Source organism: Zootoca vivipara, chromosome 6 (assembly GCF_965207765.1).
Source record: "Zootoca vivipara chromosome 6, rZooViv2.hap1.1, whole genome shotgun sequence".
Taxonomy (NCBI): domain Eukaryota; kingdom Metazoa; phylum Chordata; class Lepidosauria; order Squamata; family Lacertidae; genus Zootoca; species Zootoca vivipara.
In genome coordinates this window covers 48,914,708-48,928,058 of record NC_142589.1, presented here as the reverse complement: position 1 = coordinate 48,928,058, position 13,351 = coordinate 48,914,708, and the positions used below count along the sequence as shown (strand labels likewise).

The 13,351-nt window shown below is 52.4% G+C and overlaps 1 protein-coding gene across 1 annotated transcript in view; it reads right to left on the bottom strand.

Moving 5' to 3' along the window:
* Positions 1-13,351, bottom strand: part of PLEKHG4 (pleckstrin homology and RhoGEF domain containing G4) — a 48,580-nt gene that overhangs the window by 1,742 nt on the left and 33,487 nt on the right. The window contains exons 12-22 of the mRNA XM_035118318.3: positions 12,554-12,676; positions 11,477-11,671; positions 6,186-6,976; positions 5,410-5,659; positions 4,048-4,137; positions 3,708-3,932; positions 3,181-3,351; positions 2,420-2,597; positions 1,594-1,710; positions 1,239-1,487; positions 518-717 (exon numbers count right to left, since the gene is read on the bottom strand). Coding sequence (XP_034974209.3) covers positions 518-717; positions 1,239-1,487; positions 1,594-1,710; positions 2,420-2,597; positions 3,181-3,351; positions 3,708-3,932; positions 4,048-4,137; positions 5,410-5,659; positions 6,186-6,976; positions 11,477-11,671; positions 12,554-12,676 — 2,589 coding nt within the window. The remainder of the gene's footprint in view (positions 1-517; positions 718-1,238; positions 1,488-1,593; positions 1,711-2,419; positions 2,598-3,180; positions 3,352-3,707; positions 3,933-4,047; positions 4,138-5,409; positions 5,660-6,185; positions 6,977-11,476; positions 11,672-12,553; positions 12,677-13,351) is intronic.

The window sequence follows — 13,351 nt, the reverse complement described above, 5'->3', positions numbered from 1 at the left end:
CTGCAACACAGCATTATCCATGATCAGGAGACTGGGAGATTCTTACATAGATCCATGGTGAAAGGAAGGACTGGACTGGCTCTCCCTCCCCCCATCCTGCTTCGTGTGGGCCAGAGGAGCAGCATGTGCCACAAGCTTCACCTGCAAATCAAGGATCCTGCCCACAAGCTATGGGGAAGCAGACCCCACTCTGCCAGTCTCTAGCCCAGGGGCTGGATCCACCTCCCATCAACTCCAGCCAAGAAGGATGAGAACTGATAGTTCAGCCCCATCCCAAGGGCCGCCTGTATTCCACTAAGGAAATCTCTCCATCTCCTAACCCCAGCTGCTGATTTCTAAAGTGGGGGCCTCACATTTTGTTTTACTGAAATGGCTCGAGTTGGCTTCCTATGGTCTGTTGGAAGGATAGAGTGTCAAGGCCACAGACAGGGCTGAGGTTCCCTGAGCAAGGCAGGGAGGACTAGTGATTCTATGGCCTGGATCCCTTGGGCACATTGGCAAGGTCCTGTCCACTTACCGCTGAAACATACTGGCTTTTGGGGAAACAGGTTTTCTGCTCTGGGGGGGAGGGAAAAGCGGAGCCTTTGGGGATGGGTAGGGGTGAGCCAGGGTCTTCACAGAAGCTCTCCTGGGGAGCGCTGGATACGCAGCCACTGTCAGAGCCACTGGAGCCGCTCCTTGACATGCACTGGGAGGAGGATTCTGAGCTCTCAGTTGCTGGGGACAAAAAGAAGAAATTCAGCCACTAGACAAAAGAGTCCATTGGGGGTAGAGGTATATCCCAGCCAGATGTGTAAGAAACTGCAGCCCCAAAGAACCCACTCAGCTTCTGGGGAGCAAACACAGCAATGCTCTACACACTTCCAACCTTTTCACGTCTTAGTTTAGGCCACATTCTGACTGTCCATCCCATGCTCAATGACTAGCTAATGCTCTTGAACTGCTTGCCCCCATTTCTACGGTTTATAGTGCCCCCCCTTTCTGCTCAGTGTCCTTAGGAACTGGGGAACCATCACAAAACAGCAAGTGCGCAGGGAGAGAATAGGTTGCAAGAGGGCCAGAAAGTAAAGTTGCTCATAGCTTGAATGAGTGATGCTGCCATGGACTGAAAGTGAGAGTCTAGAATCCCCCCCCTTCTGCCAAGCCAAGCAGCCATCGGCAGCACACTATGCTTTTAGAAACTGCTCCCAGAGAGCAAGGATGGTTTCTGAACTGGGGCTGAGACAGGTCATACGTACTCATGGAAGGCTGGCTGCTGGTCTCGTTCTCCATCTCATCCTCCTCTATGCATGTGCCCACGTCCAAGGGGTGGCTGGTCGAGAGCATGCTGGGCAGCAGGGACTGGTTCAGGTACATGTGCAAGTTGAGAGGCCCAAGCACTGTGCAGGAGGAGGATGGGCAGCCAGCAGGCAGAGGTGTTTGCGACCTCTTGTAAGGGTTGGCGTGGTCAAACAGAGAGACTGCAATAGAAGCCCGAGTCCTGGCTCCTGCCACAGAACAAAAAGGAGGGGGAAAGCAAGTCTTGAAGAGCTGGATAGCAGCTGTGTGGGTCCTTGAGGGGGGATGGGGTGTGAGAGGGTGGGATAGACTTACCCCTGCCTTTCATAATGTAATCAATGGCACGGTCATGGATGGCAGCTTCACTCGGCTTGATGTCCAGGAAAGGCTTGTTCCCCACACCCATGGACACCATCTCCTGCATGCGGATCTCTGGGGGTGACAACAGCCATGAGGAACATGCCTAGCCTCACAAAAAAAGCAGCTCTGTGAGTTCTCAGGGCCACCAAGCCCAGCTTCTGTCTCTGGCAAGACAAGCAGATTTCTGGTAGAAGGGGCAACTTAGATCAAACTTTTCCACTAGGTCACATAGCTTGGCTGCCTCTGGAGTAGCAGCTCTGGGCACAAGGAGTCCTAAAGGACAAAGCAACCGCCAGACCAAGAAGCTTGTCCCAGGCAGTTGTCAATGCTCTAGTTAATATCTCCCAAGAGTGTCATCTTGCTGGCATCTCCCAGGTATTACATGTTAGCCAGGGGAAAAACAACTGCTGGTAGTATTGGGGAGGGTCACCTGGTGCAGTGAAGTCCAGGGCTTCTGGGCCCTGCCTAGCTGGCACTTGCAGCTCTCCTCCCTTCTGCGTATAGCACAACAAACTGCCCCCCCCCATCTCAGACACAGGGCAGAGCACCCCTATTTCATGTGACCAGTCACTGTAGTGGGAGTGGGGGCTTCCATGGGGAATCCCGGCAACCAATGCCCTACTTTATGTCTGCAGCTGTCATGCCCAGAGAAGAACGTGGATGCCCTACCCAACAATCCTTTTGTGCTGCCCCTGCTGGTCCTTCTATGAGCCACTAATTCTGGCAGAAAGGATTCAATGGTCCCACAGGGAAGAGGGTGCCTGGCTTAACTGACACCAACCTTTATTCCGGGCAGCCTGCTCCCATAGGATCTTGGTAATGTCACTGGTCCAGGCCAGCTTGGTCTCGAGGCTACTGGCCTGCAGGACGTAGGTGTCACTCGATTTCCGCCTTCGAAACCAGATCTCAAAGCGCAGCCCACTCTCGCCGGAGTTCTCAGTCAGGCCAATGTCTGCTGTCTGCAGGGACAGAGCGAGTGTGTCAGCAAGCCAGGAGGCAATTGGGTTCGCATGCTGGGCTGAGGGTATGCAGGGTGAGGCAGAGGGGGTCCATAAGCTGCCGCCATGATGATCCCCTCAATGGTGTGGTTTGATTTAGTGCTTACAAATGGGAAAGAAGTTCGCTCTGAAAAGTTCAGCCTCGGTAAGCTTGACAGGGAAGGTGACATAAGGTGAACTTGGGAACGTGACGGTGTTAAAGCCCTGCCCTCCAACTCACACAGCCCACAAGCTGCACGTGGGCCTCAGAAAAACCCTACTGCCACTGCCTACTGGCTAGCTGAGCATCTGGCCGCAATGTGTATGCGTGTGAGCACGCACATGCATGCCCGCATGCACACACACACACCTTGATGTATCAAAAATCATGCAGGTCTGCCTGAGTTAGCTGATAAAACTGGCTGCCTGAATGTGTGACAACATCCTGCTTCCCCCAAGTTTTCTCTTGCAAAGCCTGTAAAGAAGGCATCCCTCTCCCCATCTGGTGCCATTTCACTTCCTTGGAGATGCAATACCACTCACAAGCAGCAGTGGGCAGCCTTACCTTAAAGGAGCGCTTGTAGATGTAGACATCCAGCCCCCCCTCAACCCGCTTGGGCTTGCTGAAAAGGATCAGGTCTTCAAAGAGGAAGACATGGCGCTGGCACTTCCTGCGGCCCAGACAGACGCTGAACTCATCCTGGCGCACCAGCTGCCCCTGCTCCTTGAGGTTCACCTGGGCATAGAAACCATTCGTTCATTTGCAAAAAGGTCTGGACTGGCAACATTTGTGGGGGGGGGGGGTTGATATCAGTTGTACAGTAGAGGACTGCAAGCCAAGGGGACAAGCAGCAGGTGCCCTGTTGGCAAGGGCAGCCTGACAGGCCTCTGATGCCAGAGTCCCTCTTCCTCCTGCCCAGAGCAGTCGGTTTCTAGCCTGCCTTGCACTCCAGGATGTGAGCCTGCTGCACCGAGATCCCTTTCCATGGGATCAAGGAGATGTGTAGGAAGCCAGGAGCTCAGCGGGTGCTGTTCCTGGCAGGAATCTGCTCCCCTCCCCTCCCCTGCCCCCCCTCCTCCCAGCCCACTCACATCACAGTCCCGGATGGCGTCCATGGCCAGGAGGTCGTTGCCATGGCGCAGCTGGAAGCGCACCATCTCCTCGGCGGCTTGCAGGTAGGCCAGCTCCTGCTCCTGAGCCTCCCCACACTGCTTGATCAGGTCCTTCAGGAGGAGGGCATACTTGCTCATGCGCTGGATGGGCTTCAGCAGGTAGGAGGCCAGGTCCATCTTGTCCCCCAGCTGCATCTGCTTGAGCTGGAGGCCAGAGCAGGAGAGCCGGAGCTGAGTGGCTGGAGCCAGGGAAAGACCAAGGGCCACTCCGCTCCAGCCCAACGCCTGGAAGGGGTTGCTGGGAGGGGACAGGACTTACCCTGAAGAAAGAGTTCCCACGGCTGGCCAGGAGTGAGTCAGACTTGGGCTTGTTTTTGCTGTAGAGAGCATACATCCCAAACTGATCTTTCTGCAAAAAGGGTTAGAAGCACACAGGCCCCCCCACAAAGGGAGGCCACAGACTCTGTCAAGGGATTGGCCACAAGCACACAGGCATAAAATACAGAGCCTGGGCCTCAAGGAGAATGGGGCGTGGACACCACAAAAGCCTGCAGGCCTTCATGCTTCCAAAGGTGATGGCAGGCCCAGGCTAGGCCATGTCCAGAGAAGGTAGTGGAGGCCCTATCCTGGAGGCCTTCAGCTTGCGCTGGGGCTCCTGCTGACTCTCCTTCATCCTGTTCCCCTTTGAATCCTCTCAGCAGGCCTTGTTCATCTGCCTGACCGCCTCTCCCTCCCACTCCTGCAGTGGTCCTTGGACCTAGAGTATGGTTACCACACGCCCCCGTTTCCTGGGGACAGTCCCGGATTTACAAATCTGTCCCCAGACAAAATCCATCGCCGGAATGTCTCTGGATTTCATTTAATGTCCCCGGATTTATATAAGTGTTGTAGATTAGTAGCGAATGAATGTGGCATGATTGCTTCAACGGCACATCATATGGGGACTTCTGGCGAGGCAAAATGGTGGGTGCCACAGCAGCGAGCAGCTCCTGAAGCCAGCCAGAGCCAACTGCACTACCAGGCTGGCTCCGGGCTGCTGAGGCTGCTGCTGCCACCACCACTGCCAAGGGGGAAGCGGGGACACCGGGCACATCAACTGGGGGAACCACTGACACACACACCCCACCGACCCAAATCAAGCTGGGAGCGAGAGCGCCCGGTCACCTGGCCGACTGCCCAGCGGTGCTTCAGGGCCAGGAAAACCCCAGAGCCGACGCAGGAAAAGGAGGAGAGGAGGAGAAGGAAGAGAAAGGAGAAAAAAGAAAGGAGCCCAACCTTCTTGTCACGCTGCTGCTGCCGCCACCACTGAGAAGGAGAAGTAGGAGAGCACCGGGAGGGCAAGGACACATGGCTGAGCCCAGGCCCGACCCAAGCCTACTCCATGGTGGATAGCACTCCAAGAGAGCAGGCTGGGGCTCAGAGGAAGGCCGCACGACAGAGGAGACCACAGAAGATATTTCTTAATTTTTTTAAAAAAATAACTTTTTTTCTCTCTAAAAAAAGGGTCCCCGTATTCTTTGAAAAAAAATCTAGTAACCTTAACCTTAACCTAGAGCTAGAAACACTGGCGCTGTGGGCGGGCATTTCTCCTTGGGAGCCCTGAAGCCTGCCTGCCCACCTACCAAAGTTCCCTGCAACCAGCCCCTCCCCAGCCCTGCATGAGTTTCTCCAGGCCCCTTACATGTCGCAGGAAGCAGTGGCTGACCCGCAGCGGGTGGTTACAGCAGTTCTCCAGTTCCCGCAGGAAGTACTGGCTGTGGAAGTCGTAGAGCTTCTCCAGGTTCCCAAAAATGACGCTCCGCTTCCCCCGCAGGTCTTGGGGCAGGTCCAGCCGCTCCATCTCAGGGAAGTAGCTCTCAATGATGTAGCGCAAGGACCGGACGTACTCCTGCTCAGTCATCACCATCTCCTCAATGATGTGCCGCAGTTTGCTGCAAGAGAGGAAGCCAGGAGCAAAGTTGGAGGATGGTGAAGAGAGGCCTCGATTCTTCAAGGTCTGTGGAGCCAGAGGGAGAGCCTACCAGCTTGCTTGGAAAAAACAAGCTCTCCCCCAACAGCTGCAGATAAAAACACATCCCTGAAGCCTTTTTAATCTGCACCTGCCCCAAAAGACGTCTCTCCAACCCCACCAGTTTCTTCTTGCCTTTTTGTACAGTGCTCCATGCTTAAGCTGCCAACTGCTCTGCCAGCTGACTCCCCCTGTTGGTCCATTCTCCCTCCCCAGAATTAAATAACCCAGAGGCTCAGGGAACACCTTCACTACAAACATATGCTGGTGCTACTCCACTTTAACTGCCCGGCTGTAGATTGTTGACAAGCTGAGAACACCCACCTCCCTGAATGAGGAGTCCCAAAGGGACTGGGCTGCTAAACAGACTTCTGACTGGATCAGCCCACAGCCCCACTTGGATGGCTGTTAGCAGGTGATACCGGTACTCCAACCTCATCCATACCTACCTGCCCAAGCTCTTTGCCTCTGATATGGAGAGGCTGCTCCTCTGCTCCGCTTGCAAGCCACCAGGTGCCCAACTGGTTGGGCTGAGGTGTTGCCGGGTCACATGCTCAGTACTGCTCACTTCCAGCCCCTTGATGAAAACGCCGGTGTTGCCGTAACGGGCTGGCTCACTCAGAGTCCGCTGGCAGCCAGAGCGCAGTCCCTCTGTGCAGGGCAGGTCAAAACTCTGGGCCTTCCTCAGGGGCCTTTTGGGGAATGGCTGCTGGCTAGAGGCTGGGGTGGAGGGGCGGGAGGGTCCTGCCTCCAGGACTTCCACAATGCTCTCCAGAGTGACCTTCTCCTCATGGAGACGGCACGGCAGCTTAGAAGCCTCTGGAATGACCTGGCTTGGGAGCACAACCTGCTCCCCAGTCCACCCAGGGAGACGGAAGGGGAGTGGCCCCTCCAAAGGCGGCCTGCCCTCCTGGCTGAGCTCTCTCTCAGCCGATGGCTTCAAGTCAGGAGGGCACAGAGAACTCTTGGTCCTCAGGGCAGCTTCCAGCTTCATCTCAAAACCCAGCATGGTCTCCTGGCACTTGGACCAGGCTAGCTGCCATTGCTTCAGGGCACGGCTGCTCTTCAGCTGGCATGCCAGCTCCTTCATCTCCTGGAATCTGGCACTACTGATTTCTGGGTGCTGTCTCTTGTAGCTCTCCAGGCTCCTGAGAGCTGAAGCACAATCCTCAAGGGAGCTGCCCTCCTCTGTGCTGATGCTGGAAAGGTGGCGCATGCCCTCCAATGCCCATTCGTAGGCCTGTAGGGGTGGGACAAGGAAAGAGCGATCAGCGGAGGGAGGGAGGGTGGGTGGGGTCCACAGGCCTCTGCAGCTAGGCCTCAACAAGAGGCTCTCTATCTGAGGCTAGGCCCTGTCACCAGCCTGACTGACTGCCAGGCACGGCTGCCAGGCTGCGATGGAGGCAACAGCAGCTTGGCTTGCTCAGGCCCTCCCCAGGAAAGACGGCACTTGGAGCTGTCTGGGGAAGGCCCTCTTCTCCTTTGTCCACAGTCTGCAAGCCACATCAAGCTTTTCCGTGTGCCTTCCCTTGCCCCTCACCCCACCTTTTCTCTCCTGCTCCATTTTCATCTTTTTCTCTAGAATCTTGTATGTGCAAACATGTGTGTTAAGTATCACATGGACTGCTAGGATTGAGGCATTGGCTGACCCAACAGACAGCAAAGACACAAGACTGGAAAAGGCCCCCAAGCAGAGTGCAGGGGGTGCACTGAACTGCTGCCTGTAGTGGGAAGATCAATGTGGCAGGATCAGTCCCGACATGCCCCACACCCACCAATACTCTGCCCAACAATAGATTTGTGGGGAGTTGTTCCAGAGAGGAATCCCCCTCTCCCACCACCACCACCACCACCACCAAGAAAGCAGTGTGTGTGTGTGTAGTCAGAGGGTGCCACCAGAGGGCGCCTTGTGTGTGTGGAATCCCCCCCCTCAGCCCCAAACTGAAAACGACTGTCCCCAGAGGGAATATGGAGAGCTCTGGCAGATCTGGAGTAGGACTAAGGCTAAGCCAAAGGAGGGATGGAGCCTTAAGGAATAGCATGCAGAACATAACCCCCTGCATGCCACGATTTGGACATACAGTAACTGCATTGGAACAAAGATCGCTCCTGCAACCAACTCCAAAGAGAAGAGCTAGTGCAGAACATTGCCTCACATCCCAATAAAAGTGACCCCCTTTTGCCAATTTCCAAGAAAAGCTTTTGGGGGCTCAATGGTGGTGAGAAATGCAGTAGCCTATGGCTGTCTCTTCTGCTTCAGTGCGGCCTCAAGTTGCCCAGGCAAAGACTTCGCCTCTCCCACGTCCATTCAGATGACTGGCTTCGTTGGCCCTCACCCGCTCTCCTAGGTTAGGCCTGGTTGGTTCTAGCCTGGACCAGATTCTGAATAAATTCAAGTGGGAGGTGGAAATAGAGCACAGTGCAGCCAAGGCCTGTCAGAAACAAAGTAAGGAGTGCTGAGCAGGGCTTAGGTCCTCATGAATGCCATCTTGGTTGCCAGACTGTAGTGGGTATTTTGGGCGGATGGGAGTGCATTATTTACGAGACTCCACATATCATTCCACTTTATTAATTGTTCTGTAATGCTTTCCCAAGTGTTGCTTTGGTATTGCTGTCTAGAGGGCAACATTGCAAAAGTAGGATAGGAACGCCCCCACCCAGAACATTTGTGTTACAAGATTTTCACAGGAAGCTACAGGGCGTACTGAGCAGTCTGCCCACCTCAAAACTTTTGCAGGAGCAAACAGCACTGAAAGTGTGATTGCATATACCGCGCCCCACCCCATCCTGAACACAATACAGCCCATAAATGCAGAGTTTAAAGCACTCAAGGGGGGTGTTCCATAATCTCCCAGCCAATGGCTGGCCTTTACAGCCTGAGACAGCATCCCACACAAAGGACTAATAAAACTGAGCCTACAAGAGAAAGTGTCCTCATGAAAGAACTCTGCATATCCTTGGTATGTCCAGTCCTGTCCTCACAATACTGGTCGCACTGCAGACATGCAGAGAACTCCAAGGCCAGCCCCCAAGTGGGGGGTTGTGGGCTGAAAAGAAGAGCAGATGCCAAGAGTCTGGTGCCTGCCACTTTGAACAGAGCAGGCTGAGCAAGGGGTGTGTCCAGCCTCCCTTATTAGACATGCATTTCCAGCTAGGCCTGGAAAATCATCTGCAAGCCCAGGATGCATCTGCAACTCTGATGCTCCCTGTCCCCAGTCTCCGTGGCACAAAAGAGATAGAATCACAGAGTTGGAAGGGAATTCCTGACAGATGGCCACCCAACCTCTGTTTAAAAAGCTCCAATGAAGGCGAGTCCACCACCTTCCGAGGCAGCCTGTTTCTCTGTTGGATAGCTCTTACTGTTAGACCATTTTTTCCTAATACTATTTAGATGGAAGGAGGAGGAGGAGGAAGGTGAAGAGGATGTGAGGTCAGCAGCCCTTAGAGTATCAAGTTTAACACAGAAGCAGGATCAACAGGTCAGCACAAGGACAGTTTAGGAAGTTTTGTGGTCCCCATCCTCTCCTTTTACTCATGCAGATACACCAGTATACAGTGCAAACCGAGTTCCACACTGATACATCCCCAAAGGGCCTCCTTATATTTTTTCTTATGAACAAAGACAATGCTTGGGTAAGAAACATTTTTAGTATCTATATACTTGGTGCAAAAGAAAGTGCAGGTAGCATGCCCTGAGCCTTTAATGTTGAGACAGAGGGAACACCTGTGGACCTCCAGAAGTTGTTGGGCTGCAGCCCCTACCATAATCTCTGATCATTGGCCATGCAACATCTGGAGCAGGCATCCCCAAACTGTGGCCCTCCAGATGTTTTGGCCTACAACTCCCATGATCCCTAGCTAACAGGACCAGTTGTTGGGGAAGATGGGGATTGTAGTCCAAAACATCTGGAGGGCCGACGTTTGGGGATGCCTGATCTGGCGGGTCACAAGTTCCCCGCCCCTAACTTCATGGGAGAGCATTTTCTATCAGTCAAAGTTGGGGTAATTGTTCCTGGGTGTCAGCTGCCCCTCCCTATTTGCCTTCCCTCATCACAGACTAGAAATTGACCAGCCAAGAAAAAAGGCAAGAGTGGGGGGGGGAAGGTGGGGGGGGAAGGCCTTCCCACATCCTGGGTGAACTCTACGCTCCCCCAAAGACAACAAGCACCTCTGCTTCCTATTTGGGTTAACTTTGTATGGGAGGCTGCCTCTCCTTTCCTTTCTTCTCCCTGCTACTGACACCCCCAGGCAGATAGAGAGAGAAAACGGTATCTGCTCAGAAATGAACCCCCTGCAAGACAAAGGAAAGAAGCTCCAGCATACCTTCATCCTTCTGGCAAGAGGCTCCGTAGCACAGGGTGAACCACCAAAAGCGTAAAGCCCAATGGAGGTCCCGCTCTTCCCTCCTCTGCAGCCAAAGCGAAACCCAGTCCCAAAAGTAACCAATGAGGGGGCTCCAGCCAAAGAGCCAGCCTATTCACAGGCAAATGCTCCCTGCTGAAATGCCAGATGGAAGAAGGGGGCAGGTGGGGGTGCTGGAGAGAAGGGTTGGAGCCAGCACAACAGTGGGGGGAGGAGAAGCTCCAGGGCCTGTGAGGGACAGCACTCTATTACTGCTCCTAAGCAAAAAAGCTCTTACAGAGACAGGCACCAAAACAACCCAAATACCCACCCGCCCACCCCCTCTCAGGGGTGCCTGGTGCTGTTTTATCCTTGATTATAGGAGATATACAGTTTCCCATTCTTTCCAGGAACTTAGAACGACCACTATTATAACGTACCCCCAACCTGAGGCATTTGAACTACTTGCTGACCAATGGTGGCTTGTACAGGTGAATGAGTCGCCACAGATCAAACTTTACTGGCAGGACTCAAATGCCATCACTTTCGACAAAGGCAGTTCACACATTCAGCCAAGAGGAATCAAGCCTCTGTGAGTGACATATGCGTTTCCATGACTGGAATTGGGAACTACGTCATGTAACCTGTGATTCTTTGGCAAAGAATATTGATTTTTCTTTTTTAAGTACAGAAAGTAGGAATGTTTTCTGAGAAGCTTCAACTCTGCCCAGCCACTTGCCAAGACACAGAATATGACCTCCTGTCCCAAATCTCTTTTGAAGCAGGGAAGGGGTGTCAGCTGCCTGACTTTTGTTGAACCTGTTGGAAGTGCTGGGATGCAACTCAGCTTATATTGTATTAAGGCCAGTAAGATGGGTAGGGGCTCATCCACACTTCTGCTTGTCCTGTGTCTAGAAAGCATGGGTCCAAGTGATTTTCTGATTGTCTCTGGCTTTCTAGGCACAGGTCCAAGCAGTTTTGCCTTTGTCCTGCCTCATTCCCCCAGAAAACCCGCTCTTTCGCACAAAATTGGAACAAACAGCAATGTGCGGAAAAACCAATTGCCCTTTGTTCTGATTCAATGCTAAACCACAGGTTTTTGCAGGGGGGAGTGGCAGGGCAAAGGATGTGTGAATGAGCCCTTAGGAAAGAGTTCTAGCTATCAAGCATGCGTTTCCTATAATAAACATAGCTCTCTTATTTTCATACCCAAAGTCTCACTGTGATTGCTTTCAGGCTAAAAAGCATCCAAACAAGGATCCACGACCAAGCTCAACTTCTGCTGTGGCATATAAACGCCGTATGCTAACACACACAGAGCGAGTGCAAGCCATAGCATGACAGTGAATCTGACCAGATGTTACATCAGGGGACATTTGCCTCCCTCTACAGAACTCACCTGGTCAAAGAATTCATACAGCTTGATGGTCTGGCCTATCCGGCTCCTGCTGGCCTCCAGTTGGCTGCAGAACCTCTGGAACTGGGTTCTGTACATCTGCAACTTGATACCACACCCTGCGTGCAGCTCAGCAGAGGAAGCATCTTCCCACTTGTCCATCTCTTTCAGAGACTCCCAACCCCTTCGGCAATATTCCTGGAAACAAAGCCCAACAGGAAATCATTGCATTGCCTCTGGCGGATACATGCAGCTTCTCCTGGTGTTGCAAAGATCCTGAAGGCTGATAAGCTGACTATTCCAATGTGGTCCTGGGACCTTTCTCGACATGAGGACGACCAGCCCTGGTCATATAGGCCTGCCTGGTGGAATCGTGGCTGCCCCACAGCTCCAAGTTCTGCTGCACTTCAGCCCCAGTTCCTAGTATCCCCGATAGGGGGAAGTCTTTTGAAGGTTTCAATCCCTCCTTAACTTACTTCTCATTTCCCTTTCAGAAGACTATTTGCAAGTATTCAATAGCTGGTTTTTTCCTGCTCTCAGGGGTTAATGTTGGAGATACAAGTTACTAAGGGTGTAAGGTAAAAAGGTAAAGGACCCCTGGGTGGTTAAGTCCAGTCAAAGGCAACTAAGGGTGTAACTGGCCTGCTCTAACAGTAGGTGGTGATGTAACCTCTCTCGTCACTTGGCTAGAGTGCATAGTTTTCTCTATATTGTTCAAACGTCCTCTCTAATGTCTTATTACTGCTTCTTCTGCTGAATCTAGCTGTGCAGCATTGCTTACCGTTGCTTGTACAGCTGCTTACTCTTACTGTATTATGTTCTCAGTTCTACTAGAAGTTAGAATGTTTGTCAAAATTTCATGACATTTAAAGCAGTGCAGATCCTAAAGTTCACCAAGGCACAACCAATGTACAATGAAAGTTTTCTTTGAGCCAAGGTTCTTCAGGGCTTAGCCCCAGAACCTCTTTACATGTCAGTGCTCAGCCTTGGAATATGATATATTAATGAAAAAGTGTTTGCCTCTAAACAAAGCAGCCAGCCTGTGGATTTGCGTGGAGAGTATTGGGGGAGAGGACTTACACTTGCAACGAGCTCAAAGTCCTGGAACTGCCTCTGTGCTTTAAGCAAGACCTCCAAAGAACCATCCAGCTCACTCAGCTCCGTGAGCCGTGTTTGACCAACATTCTCCATCCATCTGCTGACCTACAAGAAGCAAAAAGGTAGATCAAGGCCAAGAAGAAACCTTTCTGCTTTCGGAGAGCAAAACCACACACTCCTGTTTCTGGAAAGAAGGGGAGTCACCCCACCCTTTGGTCTACCAGGGAAAGAGCCTCTTCAGTGGTGCCCCCTCCACCTTCCACTTAAGGGAATCTTCTCTCCTCTCAATCATTTTAGCCTTCTAGATTATTTTTTTTTTAATCTCAGCCATGTGATTCTGTGCTACTTTCAGATTTTGATCTCTTTTCACGCTATTTAATTTTATCCTGTTTTGTGTTGTAAGCTGCCTTGAGATCTTGGTGACATAAAAATACTTAGAATGAATAAATCCATATGCTTGTCACGACAGAGGGTGGGCTCTGGAGCTCTTTGCTCAACACTTTGAGTAGGAGGTCTCTTAGACTCCAGAGACTGGGACGGTGCAATTGTGGCACTTCACATTGCTCCTAGCGTTCCTAGGTGCTGCTGCTCATGCTCCTAGCACAGTCCTTATATTGTGGACGTTTTTGGGAGCCTTACCTGCCAAGCCCCAGGGAAAGGCCCCATGTAGGTGTCCCACTGTTCTTCCAATAACAGAAACATGAGTCCAAACTGGATGCAGGATGCACATATATCTACTGACCTCTAAAATGCCAGAGCCTTCTTACCAAGTGGTGTTAA